The 19,089-nt window shown below is 40.8% G+C and overlaps 2 protein-coding genes across 2 annotated transcripts in view; one reads left to right on the top strand and one right to left on the bottom strand.

The window, feature by feature from the left end:
* LOC146547689 (cholecystokinin receptor-like) overlaps positions 1–19,089 on the top strand; it is a 66,899-nt gene that overhangs the window by 32,301 nt on the left and 15,509 nt on the right. The window contains exon 3 of the mRNA XM_085264607.1: positions 17,127–17,388. Coding sequence (XP_085120733.1) covers positions 17,127–17,388 — 262 coding nt within the window. The remainder of the gene's footprint in view (positions 1–17,126; positions 17,389–19,089) is intronic.
* Positions 5,761–12,398, bottom strand: LOC146547690 (uncharacterized). The gene is made up of 2 exons (XM_085264606.1): positions 5,996–12,398; positions 5,761–5,878 (listed from the first exon to the last, which is right to left on the bottom strand). Exon 1 carries the CDS (start codon positions 12,232–12,234, stop codon positions 6,370–6,372), a length of 5,865 nt encoding a protein of 1,954 aa, XP_085120732.1. The 5' UTR covers positions 12,235–12,398; the 3' UTR covers positions 5,761–5,878; positions 5,996–6,369.

Below are 19,089 nucleotides of genomic sequence, written 5' to 3'. Positions count from 1 at the left end.
CTGAGTGAGTGAACCTTTTTCCGCACTCATCACAGGGGAATGGTTTTTCTCCTGTGTGGGTGTGTTGATGTCTTTTCAAAGGACTTAATAATATATTGTTATGCTTTTTACAACTACATGAATGTTGCTATCACATCCTGCAAATCCTTGTTTGTTTTTCTTTACCAATTAACTGTTAGGCCCAACTTAAGATAATATATGTAATGTAGAGGAGCAAAGACTTGGGTATGTTTGTATAAGCTGTTTTGTCTTCTTAAAGATAATAAAAAAAGCACAGTCTTTCCTTAACATTTTTTTTATTTATAAAACTGACAAGTGGAAGACAAACATAAAATATGCCATTGAAAAGTATTTACTGTTATGGTCACCAACATCACTTAGTTAAAACAAAAAGTAGCCTTGCACAAGGAGAAAAAATATCAGCATTTTCAATGACTGTTTTCTTATTAGGACAAAAAAAGGCAATATATAAAATTATACTCAAAAATGAAAAATATATTATTTTGGCATTTACTGTCAATATTATTCTTCCACCAATAATTTTAAATTACAAAAGATTTTTCAATACAACTCAGATACTCAAACTCAATGTAACAATGAGAAATTACATTTTAAACCTTACCCCTAGATATAATTTTTAAAACAAGACATATGTTTTAATGCAACTCAGCAACATTACCTTATGGCCATTTAACAAAGGCATGCAACAAAGAACTGTCCAAGGTGTCAGTGCTGAACTGCTTGGTTGAAAACCTTAATTGGCCACAAAAATCAAATAATTGGCGAACAATTGCAGTAAACATATGAGGTGCTGCTTTTTGAATGCATGCCAAAAACAAATACTAAAGACTACAAAATACTGAGGTTTCGAGCCCTATCTGTGAATATCAAGATAGTTTCAGCAGACTACCTACATCTGTTTCGCCTAGTCTACAGTCCAGTAAAGGCGGTTGTAACGCAGCAAGAGCACCTGTTCAAAGTGTTTGTCTGTCATGCGGTTACGGTGTGGGGTGAAAACAAGTCCTCCGTGGCTAAAGAGACGCTCGACAGGAGCACTTGACGGCAGAGTTGTATTGTATTTTAAGAAGAGGGCTCTGATCAATGGATATCCCTTTAATGAGGTCAATGTCTTATCTGAATCTTGAAGATACCTCTGTACCTCATCCTCCGCTGTAGAACAGGTCACCTGTGTACTCTGAAAACTGAAGAAGCTGTCGTCATCATCTTCCGGCTCATTTCCCACTGAGGCATGTCCAGTGGTGCTGGTGTCATTAGAAGGTTCTGTGTTGAGGAGACGGGCCTCTTGGACCATTGTTCTTCTCATGGATTCTCTCTCATCATCAGCAAGCCACCAGAGTCGAAATTTTGGGATGGTGGATGCTGCCATCCTTGCTTCATGGGAGGCTAATACAGCTGCAAATCGAGTGTCAATTGCTTTGATGATTGCTAAGAGGATGTGAGTTGAAAATTGCACTTGTGTCAACTTTTCAGATAACTTTGCTTTCAGACTGAGAAGGGTGGGAATCACATATCCGAAATAGCAGTTCTTTTCCCCCTGGAGCAGGTTGACTGAGTAGGCAAGTGGTTTCAGAGTGGCTGCATACTCTTTGAGAAACACTGTCTCTTGAGGATGCAGTTTTGCCACCTTCAGTTGTTCACAGATTTCATTGAGCTGACTTTCAGGTAGATTCATTAGCTTCTCGATTGCATGGTATTCTGAGCTCCACCTAGTCACTGAAGGCACAACACATCTCATTTGGGCAATTTCTTCAATTACATCAGAAGCACCTGATGAGCGATGAGCCTTATTCCAGATGGCTGCACATTTTGCCTTTGCACTCCTATATAATTTTCTGGAAACACCCTGCTGTGAAGCAGCTTTATCAAGGTCAGTCGTGGCAATGAGATTTAGTGTGTGCGCAGCACATCGATGGTGTGGTGGCAAAAAGAAGTTCACCTCCTCGTGTTCTTGCTCCTCCTCAAGTACTGTAGTGACATCATTAAATTGTACATCATCTGTGTCTTCCAGATCATCTTCTGTTTCTGAATCTCCATATTCATTGAAAGCTTTTACAAAATTGCTCCCATTGTCTGTGACTGTAGCACTAACCTTGCCTTGGATTTGGAATTCAGCATGAACCTGACTTATTTTGGCGGCAATAACATCATAAGTGTGATGGCTTCTTATCCTCTCACATGCCAGTGCAGCAGACTTGCGATCCAATGTGTCTGACTCGATCCAGTGACATGTAATGCCAATGAAACTTCTGTGATGCGCAGTCCAGATATCTGCTGTTGTGCACACATTTTGAGTATGTAGAAGAATTTCAGTTATTGCTTCCTTCATTTTTGGAAAGGTTTTCTCAATGTGAGTCATCAATGTTTTTCTGCAAACAGGACTCCTGCCCCCACTTAGTCCTTCAACCATCTTACGGAATGAGGTGTTCTCAACGGTAGAAAAGGGCTGCACTTCATTGACTATGAAGTCAAATATCAAGGAATTTACTCTCCTTTGGGTGATGGCTGGAGTGCTAAGGATGGCTTGTTTGAGAGGAGGAGGGGCTGTGTCTTTGCCATCATCAACATGATCTGATGTATTTGCTTTGGGTAAACTGTGTATAACCCTGGGATGCATCCTCTGGAAAAAAAAAAGAGAGACCAACCAAAAAATAAAATATTACTGATGAAGAAATTGTTTTGTATCTGAGATCACTGCAAAAAGGTTGGGCAACTGGACGAATATCTCGACTATCAACAATAAGTTGAGCCTTTCGCCAATTGTTTTTACAAGAGGAATTTTTTAATTTTTTTTGCCCATGAGTAAGTATAATAATAATAATGTTGGTTGAAGGTAAGAGAAGCAGTCAATGGAAAATATAATAGCGGTGTTTTAACGGCATAAACAAATGCAGCGATTCATTTACTCAAACTCATAACAGAATGAAAGAAAAGCAGTAGTCTATCTTCAGAAAAAAACAAAACATTTAATTTAAATAAACAAACCACAATGGTGGGGAGGGATACCAAGAAACTGACTTCTTTTTCCACTTTAACTGTGTTCCAGTGTTTATGCCTTAGATACTCGACCAAAAAACAAATAAGTTAAAAACCAAAATGTCACTTCCAGCGACCATAAAAAAATATCAGAGGTAAAGTTACGTTTTTTGTGCAATTTGGTGCATCTCGAATAAATAAATGAATAATCCAAAAAGTAGCTATGTTAATACAGAAACTCCAACAAGAAAAAAAGAAAAAATATCCCCCCAAAACTAAACTTTCTATTTATGTTCTAAATGCGCAAATCAGTCCGTGCATTATTACATTGCTCCGCCCATTAACAAGTCACCTGCACGATTATGTTGGTTATCGTTTGACTGACGATTGTCGGTTGGAAAAATTTTTAATCTCGCCCAACCTTAATGTCCACCCTACTGTTAATCATTTTGGGATGGCTTTCACAACTGCACACCATAATTTACAGCTCGTTAATGCTATCCATCAAGTTTACCCGTCTATGAACTAACGTTAGCTAACGCCAGCTAACAATGTTAGCTAAAATCACAGCAATATTATATCGAAGCTACTGAAGTGGCACATAGCCTAGGTAGCTACCACAACTAAAATAAGATATTTGCAGTATGTTAACTTTAGTTTTTTTAAAATAACTTACTTTCAGATGTTTTCTTAGGTTGGAGGTGGAGTCTTTTGACGCAGAGAGCATCTTCTTTGCTGGCAAGCAGAGTTTGCATTGCACTGTGAAATTCCGCCCATCCCTTTCTTCTTTGAATATGAAATGGTGTTGGAACTTCCAACTCTGAAACGCAATCCTGCCCAACGTGCACTGCTGACTCTGTTGGCTGGCTCCGGCTGGCTCTGGCTCCATTGTTTGACTAACGCCACCAACAGGACGCTTTTTTTTCTTTTTTTTCTTTTTTTTCTTTTTTACAGCCTCTTCTCGCGTGTTTTGTTTGGGTTTCGAGCCGCAATGCGCGGCGTGGAATGACCAAAATTACAGAGGACCGCCATGTAATCCATTTATTTCAACAAAGTAACTGTATTCTAAATACCACCTTTTTAAACTGTAACTGTAACGGAATACAGTTACTCATATTTTGTATTTTAAATACGTAACGGCGGTACATGTATTCCGTTACTCCCCAACTCTGCTTACCCATTTTGCTATTTGCTGCAGGTTCTACAACTCATAGCACAGATCCTCTCTGGAGTAGGGTGCCTGGCTGAATGATACCGAGCACAGCTAAAACCTGGCTAACAAGCCAGCTATTACGAAACCAATATAAGCAGTTCTACCTGGTTAGGAGGGACTGAACTTTAAAAATAAGAAAGAGGGGGCCACTGTAGGTAGCTTTGTCCTGTCAAAAACCTGAAAAATGCTAAATGAAAAATACACCTCAGAGGCCAGTGTGGGGGAACCCCTTCAGTATTGGTTGGAGTTTAATTTTCTTTAGAGGTTTCATAAATCGGTCCATCGATGGTGCTGATCTCATCTCAGTGTTGACTTCTAGTGGCTGTAATAAAACAGATGGTCTGATATTTTTTTCTCTGAAATATTGAAAGGGTTGAAGAATTAGGGCCAAACTTTCCGACTAAGAGCACATTAGTCTGGTTTGAATTTCCTTGTGCTGTCTGTGTAACAGTGTCATGAGTTTAAATCACTGAAGGATCAGTGCTGTACATCACCTGAAAGTGCATTTCCTGTCAGTATGGATCTACAGAGCCTCACGGCCATCAGTTACTATAAGTGTAGGGTTTAAAAACATCACTCATGTGAACTTGTGACTCTACAGGCCTCAGTAATGACTATAAACCTACTTATCTTTATTAATATGTCCTCAGAAGTCCTCATGCAGTTTACAGGCTATATATGAAAGTGTCACTGCTGCAGTCATTCATTCCTAAAACCTGCATCTTCCATGTTTGTTGGCTTGGTCCCCAACCATGTGTTCATTTATAACTTACATCCACAAACACACACAACATAATACAAACTTAATACATTTGACTTCAAATGATTTTTACTGCCCTTTCTTTTAATCCTGCTGTTTGTTTGCTTTCTAATGCACCATTGAATGTGCTATATAAATAACACTTGCATTTCTCCATCATTGCATTGTTTATTTGATTATACCTCTTCTTTGCCTTGCGGTGAAAGAATGAACATAACAACATTCCTCCCTTTCCGTGTTCCCTTTCTCTGCAATCAGTGTAAGCCGGTGCCGTGGCTGAGCATCGCCGACTTCAAGCAATAACAAAAGAAAACCCCTGTGTGCGATTTGATCTCTCTCCATGTCTGTGCTTAGCACTTGAAAGAGACATGTGGGCGTGAGAGACTTACAGTGTGAGACGACTTACAGTGTCTGTGCTCTGTGTTAAGATTTGCATGTGCTGACTGTGCCACCCACCTCCTTCTGCGTAGACATGCAGTGGACAGTGGACAACAATGATGGCAGTCAGGATTCTTTCATGGAAACAGGCTGGCACAGTCAGAGTCTCTTTGACAAAAAGTGTAACAGCATATTTAGCACTCTGGTAACAGGTCATACTGCTCTTCTTGATTAATAGAAAAAAAATCCATGGACACAATACAGGGTACCCTGTAAACATACATTATGTTTGCACATTGTGCAGCATATGCAGTTTCTACATATTTTGGTAAACTGGCACCATTACAATTGGGATCAAATTGCCTGTTAGCAACTCTTTTTGTAATGCTCCTGGCCCTGTTGAATGAGCTCACTGTGTAGCAGTCCCTCGGACCAAGGAAGAAATAGAGAGAGCCTCGACGGGTGCAGTAATTTTTACTTTGAGATTCATTCAGAATCTAACAGTGCTGAGGTGCACCAATGCACCGTGAAAACTAAACAGAAACACAAAATACATTTTCTTAGACGCTTATTACAAATATGAACTCAAATAATGCAGAAAATACAACAAAATATCAGTTAAGCAAACAAATACAACTTAAAACATGTACCTCGCTCCGCATTCCAAGGGCTGCAAATTGTTAATTTTGCTAGAGTCCGGTATCACGCTGCTTCACGCTTCATTGAGAGCTGCCTACTGGGACATGTGCGCCACAAAAACCGGTCTGAGCTGGAAGTGCAGCTTGCCGCTAACTAAACAACAGAGCCCTCTACTGGACACTACGCGTAGCTGTTCAGGCTTAGATCAATAAACAAAACTGGACATTTACACTCCCACCAAATCATGTATAACAAACAACATTCTTTACATGATTTCCAGCTTTAACATATGGACATTACTACAAGAACGAACACAATTTCAAATACATCATCAATAAACTTTCGCAAAAGACGCCTGATGTGAAAGTATTGATTGAAACATCAATTAGTTATTTTCTAATAGAACTACAAGCTTTTGAACAGGTCGCTCAACTACGTGAGGTTTGTGTGCTGTTCTCTGCTTCTTTATTAAGCCTCGATCGCCAACTTGAAGCTTGACTCTGCGGACCAAACCGTCATCTTCTTCTGGTGCTTCAACCACTCGAGCCAGTTGCCACTGATTTCTGGGAAGCATGTCTTCTTTGATAATGACTATGTCATTGACTTTAAGATTTCGACGTGGTAGGTGCCATTTCTGTCTCATAGATATGTTCAGAAGGTACTCTCTTTTCCATCTACTCCAAAACTGCTCAGTGAGATACTGGACTCTGCGCCAACGTTTCCTTGCATATAAGTCCTCTTTCACAAACTTTCCTGGTGGAGGCAGTGCAACCTTTGATTTCATCAATATGAGGTGATTTGGAGTTAGAGGTTCAGGAGATTTAGGATCATTGATTCCATCGACGCTCAGTGGTCGACCATTAACTATAAACATCGCCTCATAGAATAGAGTTCTTAGAGAGCTGTCATCCAGCCTGCCTTGGCATTGAGCAATGGTGGCATTGAGAACATTGCGGATGGTTCGAATCTGTCGTTCCCACACACCTCCGGCATGGCTAGCAGATGGGGCATTGAAGACGAACTCACACTGTTTATTGGCAAGGAATGCTTCTAAGGCATCCATGTCACATTGTTTAAGAGACTCTCTTAGCTCATTTTTGGCTCCAATAAAGTTTGTACCCTGGTCACTGTACAACTTACAAACAGCTCCTCTTAAGCTGATGAAACATCTCAGAGCGTTGATGAAAGAGTCAGTAGAAAGATCCTCAAGCATCTCAATGTGGACTGCACGTGAGGAAAGACATGTAAAGAGGAGTCCGTATCTTTTATGCTCTTTGCGACCTTGTTTTGTGACAAATGGTCCGAAACAGTCCATTCCACAATACATGAAAGGATCTGAGATTTCAACTCGTTCCTTTGGAAGTTCAGACATGCGTTGTTCTTCTGGTGAACGTCTTAGTTTTCGACATTGAACACATTTACTTATTAGTTTTGCAACTTCCTTGCTCCCACCAATCACCCAAAATCCGTTCGATCTGATTTCCATGAGAGTTTGGCTTCTACCTTGATGACAAATCTGTGCATGAAAATGAGCAATGATCAACTTTGTAATGTGATGGTCTTTCGGGAGGATGATGGGGTGCTTAAGTCCCTGACAGAGTGTTGACTTCTTCAGTCTTCCTCCAACACGGAGAAGTCCTTGATCTAGTACTGGATCTACTCTAAACAGGGGACTTGAACTCAGAAGGTTATCTCCCACCTTCAACACTTCCATCTCTTGAGAAAAGGCCTGCTGCTGAAGGAGCTTTATTACTGTGTCAGCAGCTGTTTTCCGTTCATCTACTGTTACAAAGTTTCCATACTGGGCTTTGCTGGATCTCAATCTTTTTATCCTTGCAACCACTTTAAGGAGCATTGACCAGCTTGAAAACCTTGACAAACGGCTGAGGATATTGTCTTGTTCATTTGTTTGAGTTGTGAGAGCTTTGACTGCTTTGACTTCTGGATCCCCTACTAACAACACAGCTGAGGGGCTGGGTGCATATGAAATGTCATGTTCCCACAGAAACTTTGGACCAGACAACCAACATGTTGACATGATTTCTGATGCACTGAGCCCTCTAGAGGCGTAATCTGCAGGATTCTGAGCTGTGTCAATGTAGTGCCACTGTCTGGGATCTGTAGTTTGCCTAATTAACTGAACACGGTTGGCAACGAAGACGTGGAACCGTCGTGCCTCATTGTTAATATAGGCTAAGACTACTTGGGAGTCAGTCCAAAAGAACTCTTCATTAATGCACATCTGAAGCTCTGCTTTTAGCATGCTGCTCATTCTGGCTGATGTGACTGCGGCTGAGAGTTCTAATCGTGGGATACTTGTCACCTTGGTAGGTGCGACTCTTGCCTTAGCCATAACAAGACTACAGTGGACCTTCTCGTTGCTGAGGTACCTAATATAGGAGCATGCACCATATCCTAAATCACTAGCATCACAAAAGTGGTGCAGTTCCACCTTTACAATGTCTGTTAGTTCTGGTGGGTGGTAACATCTAGGCACTGCAACCGATTTTAGTCTTTCCAACCCATCTTTCCAGTCCTCCCACCGTGAACGTAAGTTGTCAGGAAGGGGGTCATCCCATTCAATGCCTCTGCGACACAGTTCCTGTAGGATACCTTTGCCTCTTAAGGTGAAGGGAGCTACGAACCCTAGTGGGTCGTACAGGGATGAGATCACTGACAGTATGCTCCGGCGAGTAGGAGGTTGGTCCTTAGTGTTTATTTTGAAACTGAAAGTGTCATTTTTGATTGACCACTGGATGCCGAGCACATGGCCTTCAGCTGTTGTGTCAGGTTTGAAATCGAGCGGTTCTGTGGTGTCTGCTCTGTCTGAGGGTTCCAGCTGGGAAAGCGCATCACTTTGGTTTGAGTTGAACTTGTGCAGATGTAGACCGCCAAGTCTACAAAGTGCTTGTGTTTCGGTGATGAGTTCTTGTGCCTCTTTAACTGATGGGACACTAGTTAGACCATCGTCTACATAAAAGTTCTGTTCAACAAACTCTGAGGCCTTAGGATAGTCTGCTCTGTACTGTTGTGCCAAATATTTCAGGCCGAAATTAGCACATCCAGGGGATGAACTGGCACCGAATAGATGTACAGCCATTCTGTATTCTCTGGGTTCTTTGTCTAATTGTCCATCCTGCCACCACAGAAATCTCAGATAGTTGCGCATGTCTGGACAAACAGAGAACTGGTGGAACATTCTCTCGATATCACAGATTATGGCTACATTTTCCTTTCTGAAACGACAGAGTACCCCCACCAATGAGTTGATCATATCTGGACCTGTGAGAAGAGTGTCGTTTAATGAGACACCGAGAAATTTTGCTGAACAGTCAAAGACGACTCTTAGCTTGGCTGGTTTTTTCGGGTGATATACCCCATGGTGTGGGATGTACCATGCAGTCTTGCCTTCAGACAAAGGGGGGGCTAATTCTGCATCACCACTGCTGATAATGTCTCTCATAAAGGAACAGTAATGTTCATGATACTGTTTATCAGCCTTTAGCCTTTTCTTCAGGTGTTGCAGTCGGACTGTGGCTAGCTTCTTATTGTTGGGAAGCGCTGGTGGATCATTGCCCTTGAAGGGAAGCGGCATCTCATAGTGCCCATCTGGTCTTTGTTTTATTGTATCACTGAGGATTTGTATGAAGCGAACATCATCCTGTGATACATACTTATCCTCATAGTTTCTCTCATTAAAGTCAGTCTCTAGGACTTTGAGTACATCTGTGGCTGATGGTATGGGCATTTCTTTGACTGTGATCCTGTGCACGTAACTCTGGTTACCTTCTCTGTCTAGGTGAGGATTACCAGAACCAATAATACTCCATCCTAGTAGGGTTCTTTGTGCGAAAGGTTCGTTTATTTTGCCTGTGACGATCTCTAGGGGGGCTAGTGCTGATGGGCAGTCATAACCAATCAATAGACCTACTTCACAGTTCTGTAATGGCTGTAACTTGTTAGCTAAGCCTTCAAGGTGTGGCCACTGAAGTGCCGTTTCCTTGGTAGGGATATGAGACTTGTCAACTGGGATAAAGTCACGAGAGTAGGCTTGTTCTATTTGGACACGAGTCTCAGAATCAAACCCACGCACCTGTAAGTTGTTGGCAAGTTTACTTGCAACGACTGTGTCGACGGAAGTCATGGTGCTAAGCTTTAACTGCACTGGTTGGGCGTCTACATTTAGTTCTAAGGCCAAATCCTCTAAAATAAAGGATGAGTCACTCTGGGTATCAAGCAGGGCATATGTAAGTATTTCTTTCTCAGGCTCAGATGCAACTGACACAAATACTGGTACTATGCTGGATGTGGAAGATGGTTTCCTTGTTAGTACATGAGTCATAACATTATGCACTTCCTTGTTTGCACCTTCATCTGGGGATTTAGAATCCTCAGTTTTCCTTTCTTTAGGTTCATTCACTCTTTCTGTGTGTAGACAGGTGGGGTGACGCCGACCACACTTACTACAGGAGTGACGTCCTCTGCATTCTTTGGTTACATGACCCCTTCTCAAACACCCGAAGCAGAGACGATTTTCTTGAATGAAAACTTTCTTGTCATCACTAGTTTTCGCTGCAAAAGCAGGACACTTAGCTATGCCGTGCGATTCTTCTTTGCAAAACAAACATGGGGGTTTAGGTCTAGAAGTAGATACTGGGATTGGTGGAGACTTTGGTTGGATGGTAGTACTGAGTGCCTTCGCTCTTTTAACGTGCCGCTCTTCTGATGCCCTTTCGTTTATTAGGAATGGTGAGGCAACAGGATTGCAAACTACTTTAGCTTCATTTTGTATGAACTTTGTAAAGCGAGCGAAGTTGGGGTAGTCTTGGCTTTTGTCTAGCTCCTCCACCACAATGCGGCTCCATCTCTGCACTATCCACTCAGGCAGTTTTCTTAGAAGCTTGTGATTTTCCTCACAATCATTAAGGATCTCTAGGCCTTTGACTTGAGGGATAGCCTCTGCACAGCTTTGGAGAAAATCTGCAAACTCCCTCAGTGCTTTAGGATCATTGGCAGCTATTCTAGGCCATTTTGTGAGTTTAGCCCTAAAGGCTCTTTGAATAACAAATGGGCTGCCATACCTTTCCTCTAAAACGCTCCAAATGCCTGCGTATGCCTGCTCACTGTTGCGGAAAAAATATCCCTCTACTGCCTTTCGTGCTTCACCTGCAAGATAGCTCTTTAGATACAACATTTTCTCACACACAGGTAAAGGTTTGTCACCAATTAGTGCCATAAAGGATACCTTCCAATCCATAAACTTTAGGGGGTCGCCACTAAAGATGGTGGGCTCAGGTACAGGAAGCCTGTTTAGGGTAAGAGAGCTGGCGAGGGCTTGAACTAAGCTAAGTTCTTCACGTTCTGGAGTAGTATTGTGAGGTCTAAATGTTGGTGCTCGTGGATTTAAAGAGAGCCGTGGTGCGCTGTTGGGGAGATTTGCGGAATTTTCTAAGTTGTAGCAGGACACTTGATCATGGCTTTCAATGTCATTTTGAGCGCTAAGGGCTCTTACTCGTGCAGCTGCTACTTTCACTTCACTGTCTGCCTTTAACTGTTGAAGTTTAGTCTTTTCCTCCTCCAACTTTGCCTTTGTTTCCACTTCCTTTATTTTCCACTCATTTTCCATTTGGCTGATCTTGGTTTCCTGTGCCAATATTTCTTGTGTGGCCTTTGCTTGTTCCACTTTGGCTGCAAGTTCAGCTTCTGCTTCCACCTCACGACTGCCAGTAGAATCTGCCTTTGAGCGTGCAACTGAACCCTCTGGGAACGACGTTTCAGTTTTTGTATCACCAAACACAGAACCATAGTCCCTTTTGTTTAACATCACTCGTACTCTTTCCTTTTCAAGGCGATCGTTAAAGAGCTGATCGATATTTTCCTGTCGTTTAGCAACAACTTCACAAATGTCAGTTGTAAGCACTGCACAAGCATCCATTCGCTTAACAATGTCTGGCGTCATGGATTGGCTGCGGCGAATGGGTTCATAATGCTGTTGTACTACAACGTGCTTGTCTCTTATGTCATGACTGGCATTGTTTAGCTCTTCAGGTGAGCAGAAAGTTTTCAGCTTTGTTCTGATTTCTTTAGCTGCCTTCTTCCAAGTGTCATAAGCTTTGTTAAATGCCTTCTCATTTTTCTTTGCCTCATATTCCTGCATTTCTTTACCCTTTTCGGTTAAGTGCCTTTCACGATTGCTGGATCTTACTCCTTGTTGCTCTGAGTCGTCGGCTTCTTCAGCAGGGTTCAACATTTTGTTACTGCAATGTGTATGTTGCTCTATGCGATAACATCTGGACTTAAACTTACGTGAGTGTTACTTTTGGAAACAATGCTCACATCAGACGTTTACATCACATAAATAAACAGATTAGCACCCACATATTAGACAAAATGTAACTGTAAATACCGCTGATATACGTTACTTTCAAGAAGAATAAAACCATACAATTTAAAGATTGTAATTACTCAGTGCAATGCAGTATACCTTTAAGGCTGTAACCACAAAAATATTTAAGGCAAGTAACTCTGAATTAGTGTGCAGACATTTTAACTTTGTTATCAGCAAAGTCCTTAATGGGCATAATACCTGCACCTTCGTAAAGTAACCATCAGAGTTCAAAGGGGAGGTAGGCGACGAAGCAAAGATGATCTTGACTGGTGTAGAAATATCTCACAGCTGACACACGGACCCACCTCGTGGCACGGACTGCACTCATCTGGCATGGGAGCTAGCAAGTAGCCTTCACTCAGCGATCGAGTTTTCACTGTAGCAGTCCCTCGGACCAAGGAAGAAATAGAGAGAGCCTCGACGGGTGCAGTAATTTTTACTTTGAGATTCATTCAGAATCTAACAGTGCTGAGGTGCACCAATGCACCGTGAAAACTAAACAGAAACACAAAATACATTTTCTTAGACGCTTATTACAAATATGAACTCAAATAATGCAGAAAATACAACAAAATATCAGTTAAGCAAACAAATACAACTTAAAACATGTACCTCGCTCCGCATTCCAAGGGCTGCAAATTGTTAATTTTGCTAGAGTCCGGTATCACGCTGCTTCACGCTTCATTGAGAGCTGCCTACTGGGACATGTGCGCCACAAAAACCGGTCTGAGCTGGAAGTGCAGCTTGCCGCTAACTAAACAACAGAGCCCTCTACTGGACACTACGCGTAGCTGTTCAGGCTTAGATCAATAAACAAAACTGGACATTTACACACTGACTCACCCAAAAGCAGACAAAAGGGCAACAGGCTGCCAGTAATTTCAAAGATTGTGTATTTAAACAGAAGGTCTTATACAAACGTGCTTGGAAAAACAAAAAACTTGAAGAAATCTAAAAGAGAAGTAGAGCTACCAAAAGGTGCAAGCCAGAATTAAACAAAGTGGAGACAAAAGGAATGGGAAACAGACCAAGACTGAGGAAACTGAGACACACTAAATACACACCATAGACCGAGAGAGGCAATAAAAACAGGTGAACTCACTCAAACACTGATGAGGGTGGAAAAAGAACAAAAGAGGAAGGCAAAAGTAAAAAAACCACAAGAAGAACTAATCAAGAACTAACAAGACTAAAAGGGTGAACCAAGTAAAGTCAACAGATAAAACAGATAAAAGAGTAGGGGAAAAACCATCAAAGAAACAAAACGAGAAAAAACAGGACTTCTAACTAAAAGTGTAGTTTGTTACAAAAACCATGATATACACAAAATTAAGGATGCAGGAAGATGTTCTACAGTTATAATGTGAGTCTGACAGTATTAGCGATGGGCCAAATCAACAAGCTGCACTGCAGTTTTTACAAAGCAACGCACATTTCTTACACTGCGGTATTTTTGCACACCCCACGGGAGAGGAGTACCTTATAGTCTGAATGCCCCCACTCGTGCTAAGCCAAAGTATTCAAATAATCATTGCATATTTAGGATAATAATTTCACTATTCATATAGTTTTCGAGGGTCATAAAAAATCAAGTTCAAGTATTAAAAGGAAGATTACATTTTGCTAGAGGAGCTTTGCATGATGAGTATTCTTTCAAATATCCGCTTTATCTTATACCTTTGGCCCTGAAGTAAGTAATGAAGTATTCTGATTCTGACTGTAATTACGCTCAGTGTTCATGATTCAACAATAAGAAGGAAAGTGGGCAGACTGGGCATCCATGGGAGGGTTCTAAGGAGAAAACCACTGCTGACTTAAAAGAACACAAGAAAAAAGACAAAACCTTAATGATCCCTACAACTTTCGGGAAATTGTTCTGTGGATTGACGAGACAAAAGCTGGATGGTTTGGAAGGTTTCTGTCCAAGGCCAAGTCAAAGACCGGACTTATGCTTCTCCACGGCCTTCAACTGGCCTTTAATGCTCGACTTCTGCAAAGATGAGTGGGCCAAAATTCCTCCACAACAATGTGAAGGACTCATGTTGCAGTTATTGCGGTAAAGGGTGGCAAAACTAGCTATTAGGTTTAGAAGGCAAGTACTTTTTCACACAGCAACAGTCAACTCAAGGTGCTTTATACTGTTAGGCAAAGACCCTACAATAATATTTAAAAAATGCATTTTGTACTTACTCAGAATATCTTTGTCTAGAGTTAAAATTTGTTTGATGATCTGACAAATATACCAAGAAACTAGGAAATCAAGGAGGGGAAAATACTTTTTACTGCACTGGGTTTACTGATTTGGTTGGACTAATGATTGCCTGATTATCAAGGGGCAGCTTTGTTATCCCTTCAGGTTTCATGCAAGTGAAGCAGCAATCAAAAGGTTACCCGTCTTGCAAAGAACTGAAATACTGTTTTTTCTACAGCTCATGGAACAGAAAAGGCATTCAGACGTCTTTTTGTGCAGCTGATGTTCTCTTTGTTGTTGAATATCTTTGCCAGTCAGCTCCTTTGTTCTGGTGGCGCAGGAATAAGATACAGCTCCTCCCTGCTCCCATCAGATCCACATCAAATCCAACACCAACTATCCTTGCTGTTTCCCCTTTTTTTTTCTCTGGGGGTTTCAATCCTTGCGTTTTTCACTCAATATATACTTACATCCTTAATCTTTTACCTTTTGATAAGATAGAAAAGCTTATCACAATAGAAAGGAACACAGTTTTGGTTTTTTTTAATCACAGGTTTGCAGGAAAAGCCTGCACCAAAGGATGAAGGGAAACAGTTTCTGACCACCACTCAAAAGCTTAGTATTGTTCCTGTAAATTGAGTTGCACCGTGCTCACAGGAGAATGCAGAATGACTTCCTCCCATGAGTGATAACGTAAAGCCCTGGTTTAGGCAGGATATGTTCTTCCGTCCTGGAGGAACAATGAATGGGGATTAATATGCTGCGTGACAAAGAAATGGAGGATTGAGGTTGCTGCCTCTCATAGCAACAGAGGTTCAGCGCAGGGAATTTATTCCTGCTTGTGACACACAGGTATGTGCGTGTGCTTTTTGCCTCATCTGGACTCACAATTCGAGCACAGACACACAACAAGTTATTTCATTCCCCCTCAGCTGATTATTGCAAATTCAACTTGGCCTTGGTTTGTGTCTGTGGGAGTAAGGACGGACCCGACCACATAGTTCACACTTTTGACACACTTTTTTTCCCCAGTTGCAGCTTTTCAGCTGCCAGCCACACATACACACAACAACAACAACAAACTCATCATGTCCCAGCACGTTGAATATGGGAGGCCTCCCTCCCACCCCCACGTGGGGGTCGCCTCCCTTTCTTTGTTGTGTTATAGGGTCTACCTTACAATTTAAGGCACCTTGAGGCAACTGTTGTTGTGATTAGGCATTGTATAAATAAAGTTGAAATGAATTGTAAACTCTAAACATCCACCAGGTCTCTGGTGACCTGGGTTAGGCTTTGTGGTAAAGTTTGAGTTTAGCTGATTTTCACTCGTTACAAGACTTAATTGAAATGTAACATCCTTTAGCCTTTTTTGCTGTTTCCCATGTGTCTAAAACAAAATGTGACCATAACCTGGATTTTAACACCAGCTATTTAAAACTCATACCAAAAACCTGTTAGACTTGTAAAGGTCCTTTCATTCCTAAGCTAAAGTTCTTGCTTACATTGGAATGCAGTCTGGGTAGCGATGTCACTCTCCAGGCAGTGAAGATGGCATCACTGGTAACATTGTTATCACATAAATTATGCTCTGTATGCTTCACGTCTAAAGTGCATAGTGCATTCACATTTCTAAAAGGGTGCTTAAAGCCCACAAGTTAAATTGGCTTTCTAGTCTGACTGATATCCAGATAGCAGAGACTTTAAACCTAATCTGGGCGATGTTTGGCACTTAGTTACAGCATTGAAAAGTATCCTGTTGGATCTGTGGCTGAACTGTTGCCATCAGTCAGTTTTGGTCCAGAGAAAACAGGGCCACATTGCTACTGTTGATGGAGCAGCCTGACATTTATTTGACTTTGAACTAGGAGGCTCTTGTATTGCAAGGGTGTGTTCTTTCACATACTTTTCTCCTCTGTAAATAGTCACGGCTGCTTATGACATGTTTAAACAAACAATTTGTTTGTTAGTGTTAACTAAAAGATGAGCAAATATTAGACTTAAATGTATGTGCTTAGTACTGCTCTATTTCCAAAATGTGCCATTAGTACATAGACATGTTTCTTGTCAACAGGTTGATATTTGTTATACTGAGTAAAAGTGATGGCACATTTTGTGAGATATTCCAAGGGGATGGGTTATGTCATAAAAATAATTCAGGTAATATTCTCTTTCTCATGTTTTCCTCTTGTGGACACAGGGGATCCAATTAAGCAGCACAATACAAAATGTTAAATGCAATTTTAACATGATGTAGAGCGATTTTGCCAGGTGTGCCACTTAAAAGTCAGGAGTAAAGCATGTTTTCAGTCAAATGAATGAACAAATATGTCTGCCTTCTTTTTCACTTTATGCTTTTAGTTCAGTTCAGATGTTTTTCGGTATCTCAGGGTGGCACCCGGAGAATCTTGTGGAGAGTCCAAACTGAAGGATAACCAAATGATTTATCTATTGAGAAGTACGAACGTAGAATGTAAATTTTGCAACAATGTGTCTCTTTGTGTATAAGAAGTGAGTCGACTGGCTTTGCAAATGTTTTCTTAGTCTCATTTATTTTCTCTTCCAGGAGTCTCCGTCAGCATCTCCACCTTCAGCCTGGTGGCCATTGCTATCGAAAGATACAGTGCCATCTGTAACCCACTGAAATCCCGTGCATGGCAGACCCGATCTCACGCCTATCGCGTCATCGCTGCTACCTGGGTGGTGTCATTGTTAATCATGGTGCCCTATCCGGTGTTTAGCACTCTCAAGTCTTTCCCAAGGCATAATGGTACTGTGGGCCGCATGTGCCGCTTGGACTGGCCCAATCCACAATCTGAGCAGGCCTGGTAAGTGCTTATTAACATGTTATGTTAAACTATTTGCCGCCAGAGAAAGAAATATAAAAGATAGGTGAAAAAAAGCATGGTCTGTAATCAGTTTATCAGACATATCTTTATGTAAAGAAAAAAATATCTGTGTGGGCTGGATGACTAGTTTGGAAATGATGACTGCCAGCTATTTTAAAGCAATAATATCTACCATTCTCAATAGATAAACTCTTGCCAGCGTCTGTGAAAAGCAAGACTTCACATGCATTACAATTATTTGGTGTGATGTCTTCACAACCTTGACAGGGATAAGTGAGTAAAATATGAATGCAATGGAAATGGAATACAGTTTCCATGGCTTTGCTTCCAAAAGTGTGGAAATTCTTGGATTCTCACTTACATTAAGTGGAATGTCATTTGTGACCAAGAAGAAGTAACTAAAAGTTTCTTTTACTGAAAACGCTGCGTCCAGATAAGCAGAATCAACTTTTTGGGAATCAAGTTTTCGACTATAAATTGATGACATTTCAATACAATTTTCCTGTCAACTACAAATCCATCTCCTGTCAGTATAATCTGGTCAACTATAGATCAAAGTCTTTTCAGTAGCTAATTATAACAGGACAACTTTGAATCAATATTTTTCCTATGGCATTACTATTACACTGTCAGGTTTCATCAATATTTTAACTTTGATTTGATATGTATTTAGCATTGAGATTTCAATCTTGACCATAATGATGATTTGGATGAAAAAAACAACATTAATTTAATGTGATTTTGCTATTTGGGCAGAACCGTATTAGATTACTAAAACCGTGATTTTTTTGCGAGAATGTCTCACGACAGTGACGTAAGTGAGTGCGCCGTTAGTGACAACAGCTGTGTGCAGATCAACAGTGGATCATATATCGATTGTGGGAGAGAGTATGAGCGTGCAGCGTTTAAAGCGTGGAAGTACTGACCTTACTTTGAGTTTGATTCCATAAAAAGTGACAAAAACATTAGCGTCCATCGTGCGTGGGAAGAAAACTTCTTTTTACTGCGAAAATAACCCCTAAACTTCCAAGCAAGCACCGAGTGCACTATGACATAATGGGAAATTCACAAAGAAACTCGTGGATTCTTCAACTGACCGCGGCACACCTGCACCAGGGTAAACCTCCGCCTACCGCAGTCCTGCTTTACAGGTGAAAATAGAGCAACAGGACCGCTGAGTCTTTGACTTTATTTATTTTCTGCTGTGTTTTACTTGCATCTATTTGAAAGAGTGAGTGTAAACACAAAAAACATTTTATTTTATGTGCTGGAATGTGCAGAAAATAGGTTTAAATGTTAAACTAATTTATTCAAGTCAGAGAATGTTGCATATAATTAAATTTTTGCTTGATGCATAAAGTTGAAAGATTAAAGCTGATAAAACAAGTTTTAAAAAGAGACTTTTCCATTTGATTACATTTTGTATGATGGATTATGCAGAAAACGTAGAATTGGGCTGAAAGATCTATCACTTTATCACCTCTTCAGGTTGTAAATAGTGTTTTTAAAAAGTAACTAAGTAACTAAGTAATTAATTACTTTTGAAAATAAGTAATCAGTAAAGTAACGGGATTACTTTTTTGTGGAAGTAATCAGTAATTAGTTACTGATTACTTTTTTCAAGTAACTTGACCAACACTGCTCGAGACACATTTCTATTATAAACTCCTGTTTTCTATC

Source organism: Mchenga conophoros, linkage group LG23, assembly GCF_057382185.1.
Source record: "Mchenga conophoros isolate Kocher_MC1m ecotype Shallow Benthic linkage group LG23, M_conophoros_male_GT1.1, whole genome shotgun sequence".
Taxonomy (NCBI): Eukaryota; Metazoa; Chordata; class Actinopteri; order Cichliformes; family Cichlidae; genus Mchenga; species Mchenga conophoros.
This window is presented reverse-complemented; position numbering and strand designations above follow the sequence as displayed.